This window comes from Ziziphus jujuba, chromosome 2 (assembly GCF_031755915.1).
Source record: "Ziziphus jujuba cultivar Dongzao chromosome 2, ASM3175591v1".
Classification (NCBI taxonomy): domain Eukaryota; kingdom Viridiplantae; phylum Streptophyta; class Magnoliopsida; order Rosales; family Rhamnaceae; genus Ziziphus; species Ziziphus jujuba.
In genome coordinates this window covers 982,044-1,004,989 of record NC_083380.1, presented here as the reverse complement: position 1 = coordinate 1,004,989, position 22,946 = coordinate 982,044, and the positions used below count along the sequence as shown (strand labels likewise).

The following is a 22,946-nucleotide window of genomic DNA, read 5'->3' as shown; positions in this document are numbered from 1 at the left end:
AAATCAAATGGCAAACTATTTTTCTATATTTATTTTTTTCTCTTAATATTTTATAGGGAAGTTAAATAGAATAAGTAAAGACATATATGGAGGCACTCGGTTGCAATCTATCCAAATAAGATTGGTTCTAGTTGGGTTAACAAATATTTCATCTTTATACTATTATATGTGAAAACATCATCAGCTCCACATGACAAAAAAAATTGCTTTCTTTAAATAAATATTCTTTTTAATCACCTTCAAAGCCATCTGCTACATAAAAAACCAACAAAAAAATATATACATATATCAAATTCAATCAAAGTAAATAAACAAAATAATTCAATAAAAGTAAATAAACAAAATGTTCTTAGTGTCCTATGTGAATGAGCGGTATGGTTTGTGGTCTTTTGACACTTTTGTTTTACAAATTTTGTACTAAATGTATATTCGTATTTTTGAAAAATTAAAGAAAACATTCTTTAATTTAGTTTTTGTCGTAGTATACTCTTATAATGAAGATATAATACTTTTTTCGATATCCAAAATATGAAAAATAACGAAAATTATAATACGTAAAAAAAAAAAAATGTGGCGAAATTTATTCAAACAAAATTCATAATTGAAGAAAATGAAATTGCCATTAGGTCAGAGCTAATAATTGTGGGAGGAAACGGCAAAGAATAACATAAGGTCGTTAATGAAAAAAAAAAAAAAAAAAAAAAAAGGTAAAAAAGAAAAATGGAAAAACTTAACGAACTGTGAGTGAGGGAAAAGACTAGGAGCCAGCTCTGAGGTCCCAAACATTTAGGCGGAGCTTTCAATCACACAGCGACTCTCACTCTCCTCGTTTTCATCGAACTTTTCTATTCCCATCTCCTTCATATCCCCCAACACATTCTTTCTTCTTCCTCCCTCTTTACTCACACACTTTCTCTCTGATTTGGTCCCAAAACTTCGTTATCCTTCACTTGTGCAGGTAAATTTCCACGCTTTTTTTTATTAGATCCGTTTCTGGGTTTTAGATGGTGATAATGGAATTCACATTAAGCTTTTGCTAATTGGATAAAGTTGGCTTCTTTAGGCTTTCCTTTATTGTTTTCTCGATATGGACGCCACAATGCACATGTGCAAATCTGCTACTTCGCCACCTGTAAGTTCTTCTTTCTGCGGTTCATTGCTTTTTCTTTGTAAAGATAGAATTTTTGGATTTGGGTTTTGGTTCTGAGGGTTCCTATAATGTTCAATTGTAGAAATCGAAATGGATTCATTTAAAAGATTATCTTTTTCATCCTGCAAAAGAAAAAAAGCAACCCTGTATTATAGGATTTCTAGTTCTGTTTTGGTTTATCTAACTCGTCTGCAATTTCTTGGGTCACCTATTTGAATTGAAGGGATTGTTTTTGTGGAGAAGTCAAGGAATCAGGAGCTCTCAATGTAGCTTTATGGTGGGAAGTAAAGTGAACTTTCCCAGGCAAAGAGCTCAAGGTGTTAGAGTTAGTTATAAATCTAAGAAGCAAGGAGGAGCTCTCAATGTTACTTGTCTTGAGGATAAAATTCTGGTGGCAAATAGAGGAGAAATAGCTGTTCGCGTTATTAGAACTGCGCATGAGATGGGGATACCTTGTGTTGCTGTTTACTCCACCATAGATAAGGATGCCCTTCATGTGAAACTGGCTGATGAAGCGGTTTGCATTGGTGAAGCACCAAGCAATCAATCGTAAGTGACACTAATTCTCTCTTTTTGTTTTCTCCAATCATGGTTATCCTAGTCATTTTGCGTTTTTTATTTTTATTTTTTATTTTTTATTTTTATATGAATGAAAGAGAAAAAAAAAAATGTCACAGATTAGTAAAAGGAAATCTCCCCGATCTATTTCTGAATCCAGTTAGTCAATAGTGTTTACATGTTTCTCTCTCCGCGAATCTTATGAAAAGGTTCTGGAGTTTACCTCAAATTCGTTAGTATTCCAACTAGGTTAAAATTTCCAATAGTCGGAATATATTATAAAGTGTTGTATATATGCTTTCCAAGTTCCTAATATGGATGATAGTGGTTGAAATGTGCGCACCAATCTTTCTTTTTCCAGGTATTTAGTGATTCCAAATGTTCTATCTGCTGCCATCAGCCGTGGATGTACAATGCTGCATCCTGGATATGGTTTCCTTTCTGAGAATGCAGTATTTGTTGAAATGTGCAGAGAACATGGAATCAACTTTATTGGGCCTAATGTAAGTATTTCCAAGTTTTCGATAGTTACACAAAAACAAATAAATTTTTTCATTATATCGTCAAAATATTGGTATGAGATAATTTGATAGATAGATGGGAGAAGATTTATACCTACATATATATTTTGGTTTTAGTGCATTTATCTCTTATGTTTGTGTTTATCTTTATTTAGTCAATAATTAAGCTACACGACAGTTTGTTCCCTCTGAACTTGTTGACTTGGTTTTGGAATGAGATAGACAATTTCTATGCCTCTACCAGTATTAATTTTTCAAATTTGTAAGATGTGCTAAGTTTTTGGAATATGATCATATTTTTCAGCCTGAAAGTATCCGTGTAATGGGTGACAAATCAACTGCCAGAGACACGATGAAGAAAGCAGGTGTTCCAACTGTCCCAGGAAGTGAGGGATTACTTCAGGTAGCTTTTTAAGTTTGATATTGAAGTAGTAAGTAGTTATGAGGTTCGTTTTATAGTAATCTGGTCAAAATTTTAACAATATGGCAACCGCAGAGCACAGAGGAAGCAGTTAAACTTGCAAACGAGATTGGATTTCCTGTAATGATCAAGGTAATTTATCTTATCATTTTTAATATATTATTCTGGGATACCAATTTCTACTCTTCAAGGCTAATTATGAATGGTAGATTCAAACCTACTTCTGTTTAGATGCATCTATGTTTTCTTTTAGCGCTTTTGATGTTTTATTATGTACATCATTCTTTTCTGATCTTAAAAGAGAGAATCTTCTGCAACTGTAGAGCATAAAATTACAGCTTGTGTAATCTGCTTAGATTATTACGTGAACTGAAATTTTATTTTATTTTTTTCTCTTAAATTTTCCAAGGCAACAGCAGGTGGTGGAGGACGTGGTATGCGACTCGCTAAAGAACCTGAGGAGTTTGTAAAGTTGTTACAGGTGTTACTGCCAAAATGGAGTTTCGCTGTTGTATATGTTTTTGATTGGTGAAGTTTGCCTTTCATTTAGTTTGATTCAATTTGAATTGTTTTCAGCAAGCTAAGAGTGAGGCTGCAGCTGCATTCGGGAATGATGGAGTTTATTTGGAAAAGTACGTCCAAAACCCAAGGCACGTTGAATTCCAGGTAAGAATGGTTATTTACAAATTTTGTAGGGTTTTTGAAATCTGCCCTCTAATGGACTAGATGGTCTCAAGGACTGGAGAGGCAGTCGTAGTCTTTACTTTCTTAGATTATTCCATTGCTCTTGGAGGAGCTTTCTTGTGAAAAAGGAAGAGTTTTTAATAATATCGAATGGGTTTGACTTTACTTTCTTAGATTATTCCATTGCTCTTGGAGGAGCTTTCTTGTGAACAAGGAAGAGTTTTTAATAATATCAAATGGGTTTGACAGGTTCTTGCAGATAAATATGGGAATGTGGTTCACTTTGGAGAACGTGATTGCAGCATTCAGGTAAAGTAATTTATCCTCTTAGACATTTTTTTTCTTTTTTTTCAAATAAGATGAAAGATTTTTAATGACTAAAAGTTTTGGTTGTGGAATTTTATAAAATAAAACAGAGAAGGAACCAAAAGTTGCTGGAAGAAGCACCATCTCCGGCATTGACCCCGGAGTTGAGGAAAGCTATGGGGGATGCAGCAGTTGCAGCTGCAGCATCTATTGGGTATGTTGGGGTTGGAACGGTGGAGTTCCTTTTGGACGAAAGAGGGTCCTTCTACTTCATGGAAATGAACACTCGGATTCAGGTACTATTATAATGAAAAGTTACATATATTGTGTTTTCTTATGAAGAATATTTAGAACTATAAGTCGGTTGTTTGTTGATGATAGGTGGAGCATCCGGTGACAGAGATGATATCATCGGTGGACCTGATAGAGGAACAGATAAGAGTGGCGATGGGAGAAAAGCTTCGCTACAAACAGGAAGATATTGTGCTCCGAGGACATTCCATTGAATGCCGTATCAATGCCGAAGATGCTTTTAAAGGATTCCGACCTGGCCCAGGTTCTATTTTCTACTTCATTTTCTTTTTTTCTTAAATTTATTAAAAAAAAAGCAGAGAGAGAGAGAGAGAGAGCTGTCGTTGGCGTTGCCTAAGAGGAAACCTCTGGACTTTGCGGAGTTGCTGTGTCTGTCGGCAGCAGAAAAGAGGTTGGTAATTTATTAAACCCCACCTGTGATCTTTTCACTTGCTTTACCAGCCACGCTTCATCCTTTTTACCTTATTTTCTTCTTTTCTTTTAATTCCACATGTGGCATATGCTACATTTACTTTTCCATTTCTTTTAGATTTTAAAAATTTCACATTTTTCCTTTTTTTTTTTTTTTCATTTTTATTAACAGAATGAAGATTATTTTCTTTTTTCCAATTTTTCCAGTTCTTGTTTATATAATTCAACTTTTTTTTCAGTTAATATTCAATATTTTTATTTTTATTTTTATTTTAATCATCCTTTTATTTATTTATTTATTCTTTATTTAGTTTTGTATTATTATATTTTCTTTAATTTAATGTGTCTATTATTATTGTTGTTGTTGTTGCTGTTTTTGTTGTTTCTGATTCAAATTTGTTTGTTTTCATGGTGCAGTGACAGTGATGTTGAAGACTATCTGATACTAGGGACTATGGAAGTTGAAATAGAGAGGAAAAACTAAATAGAAAGGGGCTGTGAAAGACTATATACTGAAGAAACTAAATAAAGAATGACTAGTTTATTTTCTTACTATGAATATCATATTTTATTAGTATTTTTATAGCTTTTGTGAAATTTATTTTCTCTTCAAATGTTGAGGATTAACCTCATTCTGCCTTGAGGTTCTCATAACTGCCTGCTTTCTTCAGGAAGAATAACAGCATACTTGCCATCTGGAGGTCCATTTGTTAGAATGGATAGCCATGTTTATCCTGATTATGTAGTTCCTCCAAGCTATGATTCCCTTCTTGGAAAGGTTTGTCTAATCTTTTCTTTTAATCATAATGTTTGTCTTTTTGTACTAGTATCAGTTTGTCTTTCTGAGTAGTTCATCATGTATAAGATATGGCATATGTGTTTATCGATATCTGGTTGATCAAGTATTTTGAAGATGGTGGGTGAATTTGATTAGGTTTTTCTCTTTGTGTAGCTTATTGTATGGGCACCTACAAGGGAAAAGGCAATTGATCGCATGAAAAGGGCTCTTGATGACACCATTATTACAGGTAGTGTATTTTCTCACTCACTATAATGAACATCTTATATCATTCTCATTTCTGAATGATTGAAGTTGAAACCGGTTGATTTGTTTGGGGAGCATTCGTATTATCTATTTTGTGCTTGGAAGGAAGAAACAATCTGCTGTTAAAACACTGATCTCTCAGTGTAATGTAGCATCTAAAATGTTAGATGGGAACAACCATTTCACCTGGGATTTAACCCATAATTAGGCCTTGATTTGTGCAATCCATTTGCATTTAAGCAAGCAGAGTTCTCATGAAGTAGAGGGGTCAATATTTCTTCTTTGTCTGTCTGTCTTTTTAGTTTTAAAATTACATTAACTTGACTTGGTAATCATTTTATTCCGCAGGGGTTCCTACAACCATAGAATACCACAAACTCATCCTGGATATAGAGGTACACAAAGTTCTCAATCCATGACTCTCATCTGCAATGCCTGAACTATCTGATCTGAAAATTTTGCCGCAATTTTTGATTCCAGGATTTCAGGAATGGCAAGGTTGATACTGCATTTATTCCGAAACACGAGGACGAGTTAGTTCCGGTAGGAAGATGATTTTACCCAGTAGGAAGTCTTTCTCGATTTGACTTTGTCCAAATATTTCTTCAGAAAGTATTGACTAATTACTTTTGTGTGTACAGCCCCAGGGCATAGTGCCGGCAAGTTCAGCAAAAGAACTAGCTAAAGCTGCCGCTTAGAGATGGAATATTAGTAACCGCAAGAGTAAATGAGTTTTAGCTTCATAAAAAGCGTTTCTTTATTGTATTTTTTGTTGTATTAATTTATGGCTTTGCCTATATTAATATTACTACCACTGGCCGATTTAAGTAGGGATTTGGTTTGCAATTTTGATAAAATTATTTGGTGGGTGCCACTATCTTTTCCTTTTATCTCAATAGTGTTGTTGGCAGTTCAAAAGGAAGTTGAATTTCTATTTACCCTTTGCACAGTAAAGACCGAGTTGGATTGCACCTGTTTGAAATTCCATATAAATTCGATGAAAAATTGAAATGCAATGATGTTGCAGGGAGCAAGTTCCTTTCTTCCATCACTAAGCCAAACAAAAAAGGGAACCCACAAAAAACAATGAAAAGCTTCTTCTTGTATTGGATTTTCATTTATGCAAAATCTTTAAGTTATGTCGTTTAGAAGTCATGTCAACTTTCAACTTTCAATCGATGTCTCCTTTTACATTAAAAGGTTCCACCATTTTTACAAACATGATTAATGGAGAGGTTATTTTATTTTATTTTGTTTTTGGGTAAGTAACTTGTTTGATTTTTATGTCTTCGTGATTATCGTGTGAAGATAAGCATCATTTGATCATACGTTTTGAATTGAAAAATAAATACAAAACAAACCACAACTCACTGTTAAGAGTAGGCTTGAAAGTCACGGAGAAAAGATAATAAAAAAAAAAAAAAAAGTCCCCCATTAGCTTAAGCTTCAAAGTTAGCTTAAGCTTTAAGCTTGGAAGTCGGAAGTCACGGACATAAAATAAAACAAAACAAAAAACAATGTCCAAGTTCATATTTGGTGTGCGGCGTGTGCTAAAGTAATATTTATGATCATCACATTTTTGAATATGCAAATCCATATCTGTCTCACTCCGTGTCTCTTGGACTGAGATCATACAAGGTCACAAAACTCTCATTCAAATTTCCCTTTTTTTTTTTTATCCCCCTCTGCTGCAATAATTAAACGACTATTACAGGAGTAGAGACTAACTTCTTATACCCTCTTCTTTTAATATCATATATATATATAAAAATTTTTTTTCCCTTTATATACTGTTTTATATGCAGTTAATACCACTTTATTTTGGATAATAATCCTTCTCTTTTATTTACTCGAATATTGGTTTTCAAAAATATTTTTATGCAGCAGCAACCCCAGCTAGAAACACCATTGGACTAGAGCATGGAGATGATGAGTAATCAAGTGGTTTTAATGCGTCAGATCTGCATTTCTCCTTGCAATCTTCACTTCTAATGTGTTTGTCTCTACACTCTGAACTGCAAAATGCTTTTTCCCCCCTGCAAAATTTGTCAATTTCTTCTTTCATTAGTAAACAATCATAATCCATAATTTCATTGCTTAGAATACATCTTCATGCTCAAACTTCAAAACTTTCTTCACATCCTAACAAAGCATATCCCAGAGATTATACACCACATACAGTATGTAGCAAACAACAAAATGCTTTCACTGTCACTACCTATCTCCCAATGAAAAGGAGGGCAACCCCAAATAAATAGAAACAAAAGAAGATCAATAGAACTTTTCCAACACAATTTTCACCACAGAAAATAGATTTCCATAAAAGAAATGCGTTATGCATGCTGAAAGTAAACTTTATCCAAAAGTTTCAGTGGACCACAACGCACTTTCAAATACAAAAAAATAAGTTATTATATATAGATATATAAGCATATATAAATATAGTGTTGTTAGGAAGAAATTTCAAGAATAACTGAAGAAATATTTAATGCTCCACAATGTTGCCAGAAAACAAATCACTATTAGTGGCAGCTCTCAATTAAGGCGTCTTCAAATTATGGATGCTACATAACTGTAGATACTATTAAAACACCAAAAAAAAAAAAAAAAAACCCATTAATGTGTTTCCTACAGGACAAAGGTTCAACTTAACTTAGAAGTTCTGAGAAAATATCTGTCATACCAATCCTGACTGTTAGTTTTCCATTTTCTAATGAACACTAACATACTGCGCTGGCATTACTTAAGCATGCAAATGACAATTAGGATCAAGCAAATATTAGCATTTTCTAGCTTGGCACTGGTTGTTATACTGTAACAATCATAATAATGAAAAGAAAAAAAAGAAGAAACAAAATTTGGAAACAAATTTTAAGCAGGCTATTGAACAGTTTAAACAAATCTACGAACTTAATACTTTTCACAGGATTGCTTCAAAAATCTATCTTGAACTGACAAAGGTAACATGTCTCCTTCTCGCTCAACAAAATCATGTGGTTTTGAAATTGCAAAATCATATATGACTTGGTAGCTGGCACCAAACTTTCTTTGGTATCTACAGGATTTCTTGGTTTACTCCTAAATGAAATTGACCTCTAGAGATGAACCTCTCTTTCTCTAACAATTCGCAATATTTGGCTTGTGACCTTCCTTAGAAAAAGAATAACTTACTAAGCAATCCAACATATTGTTACAGATCTGAAAACACTAATCATAACATCAAATCATTCAAAATTATAAATCAACATCAGAATTGTAAATGAACGTCAACAAAGATGACCTCTTCAGAGGCATTAGATACGCATTATCAAGAACAATAAACATCATATCAGTATAAGAAAACTCTCTTGAAAAAAATAATAATTAGCAAAAAAACTGAAACAGAAGGCATGAATTCACAAGATTAATAATTCATAAATCCTACTGAAACAATTATTACTCCACAAATTCACATGTTTTTTTTATGAAATGATGACCAACATGCAGTGAAACAGTCAACAAATAGAATATCAACGGATCAATTTATACTTGAAACACTAATTATGTTTAAATTAAATAAAGTCAACTAAATAAGAAGAAAATAAACTATTTTTCTCTTTACCTGTACATGAAGATGTCCAGTCCATGAAGCTGCTTCTTGCAAAGAAAGCAAGAATTGAGAAAATCAGGTGCCCAAAACTCCCTCCCCAATTCACCAACAACATTGACCGCCGGTGAAGCAGAGAACACTCCAGGGTTGACCATGCAAACATCAAAATCATCATCGACCGCGTTAAGCTTATCATGGAAGTAGACTCGTTTCCTTATCAAATTGTTCCCAACGTGAGAAATCACACAAGTATAGCTCTCCGACGACTCATCCACCTCCTCATCCTCTTCCTCCTCCTCTTTCTCCTCCTTCTCTATCCTCTCCGAATTTAACCCACCTCTGAAATTAGCGGCGGGTTTTGCCGCAGAGACTATAGGGATCGGGGTCGATCTTGGCGACACCGCCAATTTGGCCGCCGAGAAAAACACTTCATGGGTATCGCAGGACTCCGTCATAGCAGCCACTATGCCGAGTCCAACCACACCACCTTCGAAATTCCTTGGCGATTTTGCCGAATACGATTGCCTATCGTAAGACAAGGAATCGGACAAAGTGGTGAAGAGGGAAAGATTGATGGTGGGTTTCTTCTTTACAGGTAAATTCTCCATTTTTATTTTTATTTTCTTTTTCTTATGAAATCGGCAAGTGGGTCGTCCTCAGATTCTTCAAATTGGCCCAAATGCTTTACCTTTAGCTTAAATCCTCTGTACAAAAACAGAGGATCTTCGTTAAAAAAAAAAAAAAAAAAAAAAAAAAAAAAAAAAAAAGAGGAGAGGCTGCGAAAGAGTGTTTGTTGTTGACCTTTGGGAAGTCTAAAATTGCAGAGCGATCAACTTTTTTTATTTTTAAATTTTTTTTTTTTTTTTTGGGTTAAATTTAAAGCCTTTGAGGAGTGAAGTATAAGCAAGAAAAACGATTCCTTTTAGCTAAATTTAGCACAGCTTTACTCTCAGAGAAAAATCTCTTAAACCATCTCTCAGAGAAGCAGAGTCTCGGAGAGAGCGAGAGAGAGAAGGAAAGCGAGAGAGATGGAGTTCAGAGAGGCACACCACCTTGAGCTCCCTCTGCTCTGCTCTGCTCTGCTCTAACGCGTAGAGGTTGAGAATGAAAGGGTATATAATAACATAATCAGTCTTGATACATTATCGATTTTCATTTTTCATTTTTTTTTTAATTTCTTCGTAGAATTATTTTTAGTAATAATACGAAAATAATTGATTGCTCCTATGACAAGTTGTAGCAATTATTTTGTTGTCAGATGTCATTTTCCTTTAATAATAAACTTGCCTTAATAAAATAAATAAATAAACAAATAAACTTGCTTTAATATTTTTATTACTTAAATAACCAACCAATCTTATTAGATTCTTCTGCATTTTTCTTTTCCTCTTTCCATTTTTGTGATTGTTAATTTTCTTCCCTACCATATCTTTTTGTTTCTGTTTCATATTCCCTGAAATTCTTGGTATGTTACTCTGAGTTCCCTATACATAAAACGCTTTTAGATGCCCATGTATAATTAAATAAAATAAAATTAATATTTATATATACATACACACTAGACAACCAATTTTCAACCATTCAATTACGTATTCATCAACTAAGATATTCTCAAATTCACCAAAAGAAGAAATTCATCCAAAAAAAAAAAAAAAAAAAGCAATTCTCCAGATAATTAAATTCTACCCCATGAATATTTTAAAAACATTCACATATTTTTATTAATTCATTATTACAAAGTGAATTTATGTTTGGATTTCTGCTAACAATTCCATAGATAAAATTTGGGAAATGAAAGTAATGGGAACCGTTCATCATATTTAATTTGAAGAAGCATTTCGAAAAGAAAAAAAATAGTAGCCCCACTAAGGCCACCTTCACCATGCTAAAAGCCAACACATACATTAAAAAAAAAAAAAAAAGTAAGAAAAAAAGAGTTTTATAGTCAATGATTCACATTTCTTGTCACATGAAAGATGAACATAAAGCAATTATAGATGGGGCCATATCTAGCTAGCTAGCCTATGAAATTTTTCCCAGTGTTTTTTTTAGCATGTTGGTCTTGAAAGTGCACCATGCATATAAAAATCATAATCATAGGTGCCTTGCAATTTGCAAGTTGATCTTATTTATTGACCAATATAATAACACAAAATTCTACTAATCCATAAATCAGTGCTCCTTTTAGTGCAAGGTGGTCCAATTCGTACAAAAAGTATTCAATTTCTTGTATTGCAATGTGATAAATTCCCTAATTTGAATAAATTATGAAGTATGAAACATGAACTGTGTAAATGAATAACTCAAGTCATTATGAGCACATTAATTTTATATCAGTTTATGCTGCTAATCAGTAGGAAATGGTTGTTGAAAGCATCGTCTGCAATCCAGTGTGACTTTTGAGGAGAAAAAAAAAAAAAAGAAGAAAGCAGCTAAAACATTAAAAAATTGATTGCCTTTCTATTAGCCAATCATTGAGTGTATTTTTCCATCAGCACTATGATTTTTTTATGCAATATAAATAAGAGGCAAAAAATTTTATTGTTTGTGATTCCAATTCTAATATCATACCCATATATATGAAAACAAAACTGCTTGCATCTTATTTACACTAACTGTAATGGATCTGTCAACTTTATATAATATTATTAATTACCATTAAAATTAGACCGCTGGTTACTATGAAACCAATTATTAGTTTTTAAAGTAAATAAGTCTCAACTCATTGTTGGTTAGTTCAAGTTACAAATTTGAATGACCTTCTCAAGAAAATTGACTCAATTCATAGAACCTTTTTCTTGGATGTATTTCCATTATAAAGGAATAATAATAATAATAATAATAATAATAATAATGACATTACTAGTTTAGACTTTAACGAGCTTAATTTCCCATCATTTCACAAAGAAAAATAAAATTATTTAAATTATATATTTTCACAAATTGTATAAAACAAAAGAAGTAGAACCTTGAAAAACACTTAAAAATGGTAAAAATTAGGAGGTCCTTTTTTGTTTCCCAATGTAATTGGAAATTAGTGTGGTGTAGTGCATTTGTGCAACATCATGATTGATTTATGACATGCAAATTGAATTAAAAGAAGAGATAAGTCACGTGGTTGGGAGGATTTGGAGTGAAATTCACGTGCAACATCAGTTTTTCCACAGGTGAGGTGAGGTGAGGATTTTACTCGGATCTAACCCCGCCAAAAGAATATCAGCAAACGTGGAGTATTCTTATTGGCCCAGATGTGAGGTGGTGAGACGTTGTGCGTCGCGAAAGGTGACGGTCTTTCAGTCCTCTGCGTTATCAAAATGATTGTCACGTGGGCTCCAGCTACCACAACTTCTTTTCTTTTGGGCCCCACTTTTTACGTTTTTCATTTGTCTTCATTGGAAATTGATTCAAGAGACTATTGGCCACTCAACTCGTGTACCATAACAAAATTGAAAACAAAAAAATCTTCTCAATTAAAACACAGGTGTCTTTTTTTTTTTTTTTATAATAAAAGAACCAAGATTTTCTTAATTACCATTTTAGCCTTCACATCACCATCTACAAATTTAATAGTAAATAAATATTACTAAGTACAAACTTATTTACAAAGGGGTAGTATATAAAAAAGTTGATAAATTAATATAAATATAAACCAATAAGAAAAAAATATATATATAAAATACCATAATCGTTGATCTCTCAAAAATAGTGTTTATAGCATTATTTATAAATTAATAATCCACTTAAAAGAGAGGTGCATAGAAAGTTCATATAAAAAACAGTCCATTTATGCAGGCCTAACATAGTTAAAAAGTGCACAATCTTAAAAGCATGCCTAGGCCCAGCCAGCCTGGAAATTAGAAAGTTAGAAATTTTATAAATTATCAAAACCAACCAAACTCATATCAACAAATAGCATGGACCCAATTTGGAACAGAAAAGGTAATTTTTTTTTTTTATCACTATTTGGTGTTAGAATATAAATGTCAAAAAAAGCTAAATCATATTCCCTGTAGGAGGTACTTATATTTATTGCCTTTTGTTCTGTCCTAGTGCATGCCATTTTGGAAAACACCTATTTATGTATGTAAAGTCACTTTCTGATAACTTAAAATAAGTAATTGGTTTTTGAATGAAAATTCCACCTAAAACCATTATCTAAATATCTTAATCTATTCATTATTCTCAAAACTTTAGTAAAAATATTGGACCCAAATTCCATTCTTCTGGACTATTTAGATTAAAAAAAAGAAAAAAAAAAGTTGATGTTGAAAAAACGAGAAATCAGCTTTTAGCCCAACAAGATCATGGGATAGTAAGATAGCAAGAAGCATCTGGAACTGGTGGTGGTAGTGGCAGTGGTGGTGGTGGTGGTCAAGAACCCAAGCTCTTTGTACTTGTGCTTTCGATGTGCATGCTTTTCATACAACTCGAAAAAAGATGGTCTTTTTTATTAATTTATTGAGACATGATGGTTTTACTTGATTGTTTTTATTTATTTATAACTGTTGTCTGTAGCTGTGTGGGATTTAAAAAGCAGGAAAAAAAACAAAAGGAATAGGATCCTGAGCATATTCTTGCTGCTTGGTGTAAAAACAATTCAACGATGCAATTATACCAATAGATCAGAGGCTCCACCGGATATCAATATCACATTGAAGATTGACAAATAACTATACAAAATAACAATACAGTATTGGGGGCCGCCTCATCATTTTGTTCTGCCGAAAGGGTTGCATTGTTTGAGTGCGTATAATACTTTTAGCAAGTTACCCATTTTTGGAATTCAGATAAAGCAGAAATATTATATATAACCTATAAATGTATATATATATATATATATATATTCTCTTTTAATTGCTATTGATTAGTGGTTGCAATCTTTAATGGTGTAAAATTGAGAAGCATTGATCTTTGATTACCTCAGGGTCATGCATAATATTAAATTTTGAGACAGATTGTAATAAATTATACACATTACGAATGATCTTGTTAAACTTGAGCATGATGGTTTCTGGATACAAGTGGGGCAGATTCATTTACCGATCTTGGTTTTCTTGAATTATTCAAGAGGCTAGTGAGGGATTGTGAAAATAGGGGAGGGAAGGGGAAAAGCAAGCTCAGATCTGGCTCCTTTTATGAACTACTGTTTCTGATTATGAGATCTGAAGGGTATACAGCAGAGAGGAGCAACATTTTCCTCCTATTTCTATTTGGAAGTCAAAAAGAAGGTTTCACCTGGGCATATGAATACCTAAAACCCCATTTATCTTTCATTCATGTCTGCTTATGTATGTGTGTGTTTGTGTGTCATTATAAGCTGTATAAACCAGGGATCAAGCCACGATTCCATTTTTTTTGGGGGGGGGGGGGGGGGGGGGGGCAAGTTACAGTAATGTTTTTTTGAATATTTAAATTAAGTTATATATATATATATATATATATATATTTTTTTTTTTTTGAATGTTCAAATTATTATTGATGATATAATTTTTCTACTATATTTATAATCCCTAAGAAAATTGATAACTAGTTTTTATAGAATTTCATATAATTTATTATTTAAGCATCTTAGATAATCTACTAGAAAATTTGATTCGGTTTGTTTAAAAAAGAAAAAAAAAAAGTCTATTAGAATAATATAAAAGAACACACTTTAGTGAACAAAGTTGATACCATTCTAAAACTAAGATAGTTGCTTAAACATACATGATAATCAACTAAAAATATAATTTAACATAAAATGTCAATAATAAACAACATAAAAAAATAATGAAAGATGAAAGTTTTACAAAATATAACTAAAATAAATATTAATTATAAAAAGAAATAACATTAATACTTTCCACTAAACCATAAGTACACCATAAATAAAAAAAATAATATTAAAATTTTCATTGCTTTAACTAAATTTCTAATCATAATGTTAAAAAAAAACTAAAATTTCTAATTAATAACAAAAAAAGTAGTAAATATTGCAATTTGGAATAAATAAAAAAAAATTTAAAAAACCTTAAGCTAGCCATGGCCCCCAGTTCGGCTACTGGTGTAGACCTTGTCCCAGCCTAGCTTGGATTGAGACTTGCCCTTAATCATACCAAAATATTAAAATTCAATGCCACTGGCCTTCATGGTTGATTGAACCTCAACTTGCATCAAATACAATAAGCTAAAAACTAGCAAATGATAGTTGCATTGTACTAAATTATATCTGCAACCTGAACTTGCAAGTTATAATAGAATATAAAGTAGAAGAGGATTCAAATACGGATTTATTCAAGAGTAGGTAAATATATACGTATTGATATGAGCATTGGAGGTTGACGTAGGGGGGTTGTTGTCATGGTGCCAAGAAGGAAGGAAGGAAAAAAAAAAAAAAAAAAAACTCGTTGGAATATTTAGGACTTTGATACCATATAAGAATTCAATAGATCTGGAAAAAGACTCGATAATATTATTGAACAAAACGAAGTAACATGCAACTTCAGTATAACATATAAGAACTGCTGGGTATACATCATCTAGAACCAACCAAAATATTCGTATATCCAAATACAAACACATAACCAAAAGTAACAACATAACAACCTACAACAATACAAATTTACAGTGCCTTGTCATATGGAGCAAGTTAAAATAAATTCGTTCTTTGGCCCTTTAAAGTTTCTAGTTTTGATAGGTGAGTGCGTGCATGCAAATTTTAAATCATATAAATGCATCACAAAGAATGGCATGTGTGGATATCATATCTTTAAAAACTGCAATTTAATGTGTGACCATAATTCTTAGAAAGAATGAAATAAAGAAGCTATATTGATTTTTAAATATAGATATAGATATTGTACGACGTTGTGGTTTGGGTGGTTGGAGAAAGATTGGATGAACATTTTAAAATTCCTTTCCTTGATTTATGAGAGGGAGTCCATACACCCAAGAAAAACAAAAGAGAAAACGAAACTTTATTTTAGACCCAAAAAAAAAAAAAAAAATCTTCAAAGAACCACGTCGTTTTGGAGGCAGCAGGTGAGCGATCAACTCATCAAAGTCTACAATGTTGGGCTCTAATTCGTGTACGTTTGTGTATGTAATGTAGGAACTGGGCAGAAGAAGAACGCGAAATGAATGGCTCAAACTCTCGGCCTTCCTCAGCTTACGGTGTCTCTCCCCAAACCCAATTCGCAAAATCGACTTTTAGCTCGAAAGGTCAGTGCTTTATATCTTTTTGGTTTTGTTTTCTATGCTTTATATATTTGAAAAATGGTTTGGTTGGAGTTTTGAGAGTGTTTAATCTGAATGGGAAATTTTGGGGGGTGTTCAGATCATCAGGCAATGGAAGAAGAAAGGTCTTGGCTCTGATGGGAAACACAAAGTTGTAAACTTTGTTCCACTGGTTCACAGCTTGAGCACCCAAAAATTGTTTGCTGTAGCCGACGATGTCTTGCTTGAGTTACAGTCTCAGGGCTTTCTTTCTGGCCATTCAACCTTATCTACCCTAATGCTCTGCTTTGCTGATAATGGGTTTTTCCCCCAAGCCCAGTCACTTTGGGATCAAATGCTTTATAGCTCTTCTCCTCCTGATATTCATACCCTATCCAAACTCTTCCATTTTTATGCCAAGACTGGCCATTTTGGTAAAATATGCGAAATTCTAGCTCAGCTGAATTCCACAAGCTTACACCTTTTACCTGAGGCTTATTCTCTGGCTGTCTCTTGCTTTGGGAATTGGGGCCAGCTTGAGTTGATGGAAAGCACAGTTGAAGAAATGGTTTCGAAGGGTTTCTCCGTTGACTCTGCTACTTCCAATGCCTTTGTGCGGTACTACAGCATGTATGGTTCCCTGAGGGAGATGGAGACTGCTTATGGGCGGCTCAAGAGTTCCAGGCATTTAATAGACAAAGATGGGATCAGAGCAATGTCACTTGCCTACTTGAAGCAAAGGAAGCTTTACACATTGGGTGAGTTCCTGAGGGATGTGGGTCTTGCTAGAACAAATGTTGGAAACCTTTTGTGGAACCTTTTGTTGTTGTCTTATGCTGCCAACTTCAAGATGAAAAGCCTACAGAGAGAATTCCTGAGAATGATGGAATCTGGGTTCCGTCCGGATCTTACTACCTTCAATGTTCGAGCTCTGGCCTTTTCGAGAATGTCTTTGTTGTGGGATCTCCATCTTAGCCTGGAACACATGAATCACGAAAAAGTTGTTCCTGATCTTGTTACCTATGGCTGTGTTGTGGATGCATATTTGGATAAAAGACTTGGAAGAAATTTGGACTTTGCTCTCAATAAAATGAATTTGGATGCCTCTCCCGTACTACTCACCGATCCATTTGTGTTTGAAGTTTTGGGTAAGGGAGATTTCCACTCAAGTTCAGAGGCATTTTTGGAGTATAAGAGGCAGAAGGTGTGGACTTACAGGAAACTGATTGCAGTCTATGTGAAAAAGCAATATCGGAGGAATCAGATATTTTGGAATTACTGACAATTGGCCTGATGTTTGTTTATAGAAATTTTGGAACAATTAATGGAAAAGAAACTTCTTTATAGTTGTCAATGCAGCATGAGTGTATATATATCCTGTATAGTAATGTTTTAGTTTCCAGGAAGATGTTTCTATTGCTCTTCATCTTCTTTTTCTTTGATCAAGTTCTGATTTCTGATTAATTATTTAAAAATGAAGAGAAAGAATTGTCGGTGGCATAGAAAGGTTTCATCAGTAAAAAAAACATATCTCTCTGTAAATTTCTGAACATTGTTGTATTTACATTGAATTGTCTTATAAAATTACAAAAACAATGAAAATTTATGTATATGCATATCAAACCTTTACTTTTGTTTCTCAAATGGTTGTGACTTGAGAGAGTTTTATTTTTGGCCAGTACATTCTCTTTATATATTGATTAGGGGGGAAAAAAAAATTATAGCTGCAAAGAAGACAAGAATGGTCCTAGCTGAGAAATTTGCATCAAGGATGATGAAATAATTTTTGGCATGTTTTCAGCAGATTTGAACTCTTCCAGTTACTTTTGAATGAAATAATTTTGAACAAATAAAATTCATTTGAATTAGAAGTTCCTTCTTCCCCCAGCTGATGATGTGCTTGAACGGCTTCTTGAGCTATCATAGCCGGATTGTGATAGTTGAGCCTCACTTGTCAGCTGGAAGCCAAAAAAAGAAAGATTAAGGGAGCGGGAAAAAGTAACAGCTATGGAGAACACTCCCAAAAGAAATTTGTTTTTTAGAGGTTTTATGACCTGAAGCATTCTTTTGATATATTAGATCTTGTTTTCTTACATGATTTGTGTGCTTACTCGCATAAACAGTTCATGAAAAAAACTACTGTCTAATGGTATCAACTTACTGGTGTTGCAGAAGGTGAGCTTAGACTTGATGAGGATGCGGAACCATAGCCCATGATGCTGCCTGACATGCTTTCTTCTGCTAATACTCTCAACCTGTTAAGCTCAGGCAGCACAACCTTTCCAAGATCAGGTCTGTCTTTTCGCCTCAGTTCGGCGCATTGAAGAGCTATCTTGGCAAATACTAAAGCCTCTTCAACTGGCCAGTCAGTAACAGCTGGGTCAAGCATTTCACTGAAAGTACCTCTCTCAATAGCTCTCTCAACATGATGAGTCAAACCCATTGGTGGCTTGGCTGTTATTATTTGTAGAAGCATGATGCCTAGTGAGTAAACATCTGATTTTGTTCCAAGCATGCCGGTTTGCTGATATTCTGGGTCGATATAGCAAAATGTGCCAGCTGTTGATGTCATGCGATACTGAGTTACTGTGTCAACCACCGATGGAGGAACAAGCCTGGCCAAACCTACATCGCTAATCTTGCTGACAAAGTTGCGGTCTAGCAAAATATTACCAGGTTTTAAATCACGGTGTACAATAGGTTCTGGCTTGGTTTGATGAAGGAATAGGAGGCCAGTGCCAATTTCTGCAGCGATTCTAAATCTCAGCTGCCAAGAAAGAACTGGGCTGTTACCTCGTCGGAAGAGACGGTCTTCTAAGCTTCCGTTAGCCATGTACTCATAAACTAGGCAGCCAAATTCAGGACAGGCTCCAAGAAGTAGAACCATGTTGGGATGTCGTATGCAACTTAGTACTTCAACCTGCATAATCATTCAAATATCTGTAAGAGTATATGCTAATTTTGTTGTTATTATTATTATTCCTTGTTGGTTATGTTTATACACAGAGCTAATTTTGAAGAAAATGGCTGATGTTGTTCTTTTCCACCTTTCTTTAATCGGTTGATCAATGGATTAGAGTTTAAAGTTTTGATTTTTGTATTACCTCACGCTGAAACTGGGACCGTCCTTGAGCTGCATCTGGACGTAGAACTTTGATGGCAACTGCAGTGTGATCCAGTTCACCTCTATATACTGGTCCATAACCTCCTTCTCCAATCTTTCGAGTTTCTGTGAAATCGTCTGTTGCCTTCTCAATCTCCTCAATTGTGTATTTCCTATACCTGAGATCTGTGTGGACTCCAGTGCCTTGTGCTTTCTTCCTCTCTTCAGCTTCTCTATGGGCTTTCATTTCTGCATTCATTCTTTTTTGTGCTTCCAGCTCAGCGATCCTTTGAGCTGCTTCGGCTGCTTCAATGGCTGCCTTGCACTTTGCTTTCTCCTTCTCTGCAAGTGCCAATGCAGCTTCTTCAGATAGTCGTGCCTCTTCTAATTTCTGTTGTTCTTCCAACTTCCAGCGATGAAGTTCATTTGCCTGTGATAAATTAGTAATCATCACGATCTTTTCTGGATCAATTTTCTTAAATCCAACTTCTCATTTTTTGAAAAATATATGTCTGGAACCGATATCAGAAAACTTTGGACATGGCACACAGAATATGACAATTTACAGCTATAAGTACCTTCTGCTTGGCTGTGAGTGCTTCCTTGCAGGCTGTACTATACATATCCATTGTTTGCTTCAGCTCTAGTCTTAGTCTCCTCATCTCAGCTTCCACTTCATCCTATTATTTCCAAGGAAAGTAAGTGTCAATATTTCAAAATGTCTGTAGTAAAACATGTATTAGAACTTGGTTTCCTGCTTAGAAATGCCTAGTATAATCTCAAATATCATATTTTCCTTACCATATTTTGAGATGACCATGATTTTCCACTATCACATGAGGCTGATGAGAATTCCAACTGTGCAGCGCTAATGTCAATAGACTTGTTAGACGATGCAAAACTTCTCAGGTCAAAGTCAGAGCCAGTTGAATAACGGGGAGGCGTCCCTGAATCTATACTATCGTAGAAAGAGGGAAACATGCGGTCCACACTTGGCCTTCCACTACTCACAAACGATATGTCACTATCTGGTGAGAGCTCATATGATCTATTCGTTGCAGCTTTGGGTCTTGTGAATGGTGACCTGTTCATTTTGTACCAAATCAGATTGATGAACACTTTTCAGGAAGTATTTTCCTTGTATTCTTATATGAATCCGGCTTATCTAAATGGTTAAGCCCATTTCCTAAAGCTTGTTTTCTTATTCTCAATAGCATCTCCATATTGAATTTTCCATAGCCGTCTCTCTTAGATAATATAACGTATTAGAAACTTACCTGATTTCCATTTCGTCTGGCATCATACGAGGAGTAAATTGTGTTCTCTCTGTACCAAGTGAAACCTAGTGAGTCAGGGGAAAAACCAGAAGGCAGTGGAAGTAGCATTTACAGAAACATAGAAATGGTACCTCTGAACTGATTGTTGCGCATTGAAGGGGTGCTGTCACTTCCATCGGAAATGTTGCTGGCTTGATGCTGTATATTCCTTGGAGGAGCAGAAGCTTTTGAGGGTGCAGAAGAGGAGGCAGATCGAACAGAAGCGATCTTGCCTTTAGAAATGACGTAGACAGTACAGAAGTCTGGTGCTGCTTTGGACACACTGCTTGGAACGTCTGTTGTTTTAAATCTCCTGTGGAATACGATTTTGATTGAGTTAAAAAAGTTATTTATTTATTTATTTGTTTATTTCCTCCAATATGATTTGTTGTTGTGTAAAGAGGGGTTCTTACCTTACAATCCCGCCTCTTGATGGGGCACCAAGTACCAAAATTTCAATTGAATTGGCAGAAACATAGTTAATTAATGATTTTGCTATTTCTGATTCCTCCAATATGATTTCATTGCATTTGATCTGTTGCAGAAAAGTTATATCACCTTCATATTTGTATATAGTGGGAATGAATTTTGCTTCTGGTAGTAATTTCCACAAAAAGGTAAGAGTAAAAAGAATGTGTACAGATGTATGCATAAACAAAAGAAGCATAACCCACATCTTTTCTTGTACAGAAGCAACGAAATGGGAGGAACAAATCCTTGGCCTGATTCTCTATTTGTTTACTGTAGGTTCTTGCGACGTCCTCACTCACATCAGACATAGAAACAAAGCTTCCCACTGCACCGTAGAACATGATAAGAACACATAAATTTAAGCTCATTAGAGTCTTTTAAACAGGAAACAGAAAGTTTGTTGTTGTTTAGAGGAAACAGATTAAAAAAAAGCAAAGCCGGTTTTCCATGCAGCAAAAGAGAAAGAGAGATGGGTTTTTACTTGGGCTGGGGATGGAAGATGTTTTCTGTTTAACATGGAGAAGTGTGAGAGCTTGGCCTCTGGAGAGAAGATGATCCACTGTCCATTTCAGTGCATATTGGCTGCTTTTGTCTTTGTCAATGGCAACTGCTACGGTCTCTTCCCTCTTTTCTGTATTCCTCCTTGCCATTTCTTTCCCGGATCAACTTGCAGAGAGAATAATAATAATAATAGAAATAATATCTCAGCCTCAGGAAAGAAACACAAAGTAGAAGAAAGAAGAAGAAAAAGATGAAGATGAAAGAATATCTAAATTAATTTCCTCAACTGTATATGTTCTTCCTCCTCCTTTTCTGCAACTTTGCGATTATAATGTTTCTATATATCCCTGTATTGACAACTGAAGAATGAAATAGTTTTTCTCAATATTAGAAACGAACCCACCTCAAGATTTGCTTATGACTTATAAAATTTTTGGTGGTTTTGGTGCTGTAAAGAGAAAATAAAAAGAGTGTGCTTGGCTGTTGTTGTGGTTGCTTTGCAGGAAAGCAACAGAGAAAATTAATTGCCTAACCATCTATATTAAGCTGTTTCTGTTCTCTGACATACCCAAAATGTAATTTACTGCTGTTAAGGCGAATCCATTATTGGCGGGGGCAGTTCATTTTCTCTAGCGCTGGCCTTTTCTTCTAAATTTAGTTAATTCTGTTTCACAAGATCTTATTACCCATCAGCAGCTAGCTTCTGTTTCTTAACAATTTTCTTCCAGAAAAGGGTATTTCTGTGGTCCCACAATTACAATGTTTATGTTTCTATTTTTGGAAAACAATTGAATTTCACTGTGGGGGCATAGATGGAATTGTTGACCTGATCGACCTTTGTTAGTTTCTTTTGGCGGATTTGGAGCATCTGTTGATTAACCGATATAATATCTGCATGCAGATAGATAGAGTAATATTATATACATATTTTAAATGAGGCCAAGTCACTTGTACTTTGTTTTTTCTACTACCTGAGCCAAGTCAAAGAAACTACTTTTAGTTTCCCTTCCTGTCCTCCCTTCATCATCTGTAAATCATCAACACTTAATATTTTAATCTATCTTATTGATATATTTAACAATTAATTAATCAAAATTAAGCTGTAAATTGTTGATAAACGTCCAAATTATTTCCAGGATAAATTTATTTATTTATTTTTTTGTGTTGAAATATAACATAAGTTTAGATTTAATTTTATCAATTTAAACCGCGTTTAGATTTAATTTTATATATTTTTAACAGAGTTGTAAAAGCCTAAAGCTCTAGCTTTGGAGGGTCTTAATCATCATTAATTTTAAACCGGTTTAGTTATATGCCTTGCCATGCATGCAGCAGATTTTACTTTTAGGTTCTTTCATTTTCTC

At 34.2% G+C, this 22,946-nt stretch overlaps 4 protein-coding genes and 1 long non-coding RNA gene across 9 annotated transcripts; 3 read left to right on the top strand and 2 right to left on the bottom strand.

The window, feature by feature from the left end:
• Positions 1–714: 714 nt before the first annotated feature.
• Positions 715–6,298, top strand: LOC107417663 (biotin carboxylase 2, chloroplastic). The gene is made up of 16 exons (XM_016026287.4): positions 715–958; positions 1,064–1,132; positions 1,374–1,699; positions 2,070–2,211; positions 2,534–2,632; positions 2,726–2,782; positions 3,060–3,131; positions 3,227–3,316; positions 3,584–3,643; positions 3,751–3,936; positions 4,022–4,196; positions 5,035–5,141; positions 5,316–5,391; positions 5,757–5,803; positions 5,889–5,951; positions 6,050–6,298. Exons 2-16 carry the CDS (start codon positions 1,088–1,090, stop codon positions 6,104–6,106), a joined length of 1,602 nt encoding a protein of 533 aa, XP_015881773.2. The 5' UTR covers positions 715–958; positions 1,064–1,087; the 3' UTR covers positions 6,107–6,298.
• Positions 6,299–6,956: 658 nt separating this feature from the next.
• On the bottom strand, positions 6,957–10,102 carry LOC125422335 (FCS-Like Zinc finger 14). 2 transcript variants are annotated; one of them, XM_048473618.2, is made up of 3 exons: positions 9,799–10,102; positions 9,010–9,701; positions 6,957–7,444 (listed from the first exon to the last, which is right to left on the bottom strand). In XM_048473618.2, exons 2-3 carry the CDS (start codon positions 9,603–9,605, stop codon positions 7,285–7,287), a joined length of 756 nt encoding a protein of 251 aa, XP_048329575.1. In that variant the 5' UTR covers positions 9,606–9,701; positions 9,799–10,102; the 3' UTR covers positions 6,957–7,284. The 2 variants fall into 2 exon arrangements, with proteins under 2 accessions (XP_048329575.1, XP_048329573.1); XM_048473616.2 differs by having other exon boundaries at positions 9,010–10,102.
• A 5,745-nt stretch (positions 10,103–15,847) lies between these two features.
• Positions 15,848–18,500, top strand: LOC107408716 (pentatricopeptide repeat-containing protein At3g42630). 2 transcript variants are annotated; one of them, XM_048473749.2, is made up of 3 exons: positions 15,848–16,197; positions 16,313–17,395; positions 18,364–18,500. In XM_048473749.2, the coding sequence occupies exons 1-3, from the start codon at positions 16,117–16,119 to the stop codon at positions 18,406–18,408; spliced, it is 1,209 nt and encodes a 402-aa protein (XP_048329706.1). In that variant the 5' UTR covers positions 15,848–16,116; the 3' UTR covers positions 18,409–18,500. The 2 variants fall into 2 exon arrangements, with proteins under 2 accessions (XP_048329706.1, XP_015871608.3); XM_016016122.4 differs by lacking the exon at positions 18,364–18,500 and having other exon boundaries at positions 15,853–16,197; positions 16,313–17,617.
• Positions 17,975–22,142, bottom strand: LOC107408715 (U-box domain-containing protein 35). 2 transcript variants are annotated; one of them, XM_048473748.2, is made up of 11 exons: positions 21,986–22,142; positions 21,563–21,747; positions 21,285–21,406; positions 21,024–21,145; positions 20,703–20,923; positions 20,572–20,620; positions 20,096–20,378; positions 19,873–19,974; positions 19,296–19,724; positions 18,353–19,111; positions 17,975–18,149 (listed from the first exon to the last, which is right to left on the bottom strand). In XM_048473748.2, the coding sequence occupies exons 2-11, from the start codon at positions 21,729–21,731 to the stop codon at positions 18,057–18,059; spliced, it is 2,349 nt and encodes a 782-aa protein (XP_048329705.1). In that variant the 5' UTR covers positions 21,732–21,747; positions 21,986–22,142; the 3' UTR covers positions 17,975–18,056. The 2 variants fall into 2 exon arrangements, with proteins under 2 accessions (XP_048329705.1, XP_048329704.1); XM_048473747.2 differs by having other exon boundaries at positions 21,870–22,140.
• On the top strand, positions 18,992–20,735 carry LOC125422360 (uncharacterized). Of its 2 annotated transcripts, none has more exons than XR_009635689.1 (3): positions 18,992–19,133; positions 20,161–20,325; positions 20,603–20,735. It is a non-coding gene; the product is annotated as an uncharacterized LOC125422360 (long non-coding RNA). The 2 variants fall into 2 exon arrangements; XR_007240954.2 differs by lacking the exon at positions 18,992–19,133 and adding an exon at positions 19,851–19,992.
• Positions 22,143–22,946: the final 804 nt, after the last annotated feature.

What these genes read in the sequence shown, in the direction of transcription:
- LOC107408715 (XM_048473748.2), bottom strand. Translation starts at nt 21,731, where the DNA reads ATGGCAAGGAGGAATACAGAAAAGAGGGAAGAGACCGTAGCAGTTGCC. An exon ending in GCGCAACAATCAGTTCAGAG is followed by an intron (nt 20,621 to 20,702) that starts GTACCATTTCTA and finishes CACTTGGTACAG; the next exon opens with AGAGAACACAATTTACTCCT. An exon ending in CCAGACGAAATGGAAATCAG is followed by an intron (nt 20,379 to 20,571) that starts GTAAGTTTCTAA and finishes CAAAATGAACAG; the next exon opens with GTCACCATTCACAAGACCCA.
- LOC107408716 (XM_016016122.4), top strand. Translation starts at nt 16,117, where the DNA reads ATGGCTCAAACTCTCGGCCTTCCTCAGCTTACGGTGTCTCTCCCCAAA. An exon ending in ATCGACTTTTAGCTCGAAAG is followed by an intron (nt 16,198 to 16,312) that starts GTCAGTGCTTTA and finishes GGGGGTGTTCAG; the next exon opens with ATCATCAGGCAATGGAAGAA.
- LOC125422335 (XM_048473616.2), bottom strand. Translation starts at nt 9,605, where the DNA reads ATGGAGAATTTACCTGTAAAGAAGAAACCCACCATCAATCTTTCCCTC. An exon ending in CTGGACATCTTCATGTACAG is followed by an intron (nt 7,445 to 9,009) that starts GTAAAGAGAAAA and finishes CAAATTTTGCAG; the next exon opens with GGGGGAAAAAGCATTTTGCA.
- LOC107417663 (XM_016026287.4), top strand. Translation starts at nt 1,088, where the DNA reads ATGGACGCCACAATGCACATGTGCAAATCTGCTACTTCGCCACCT. An exon ending in GAAGTGAGGGATTACTTCAG is followed by an intron (nt 2,633 to 2,725) that starts GTAGCTTTTTAA and finishes TGGCAACCGCAG; the next exon opens with AGCACAGAGGAAGCAGTTAA. An exon ending in TGATGACACCATTATTACAG is followed by an intron (nt 5,392 to 5,756) that starts GTAGTGTATTTT and finishes TTTATTCCGCAG; the next exon opens with GGGTTCCTACAACCATAGAA.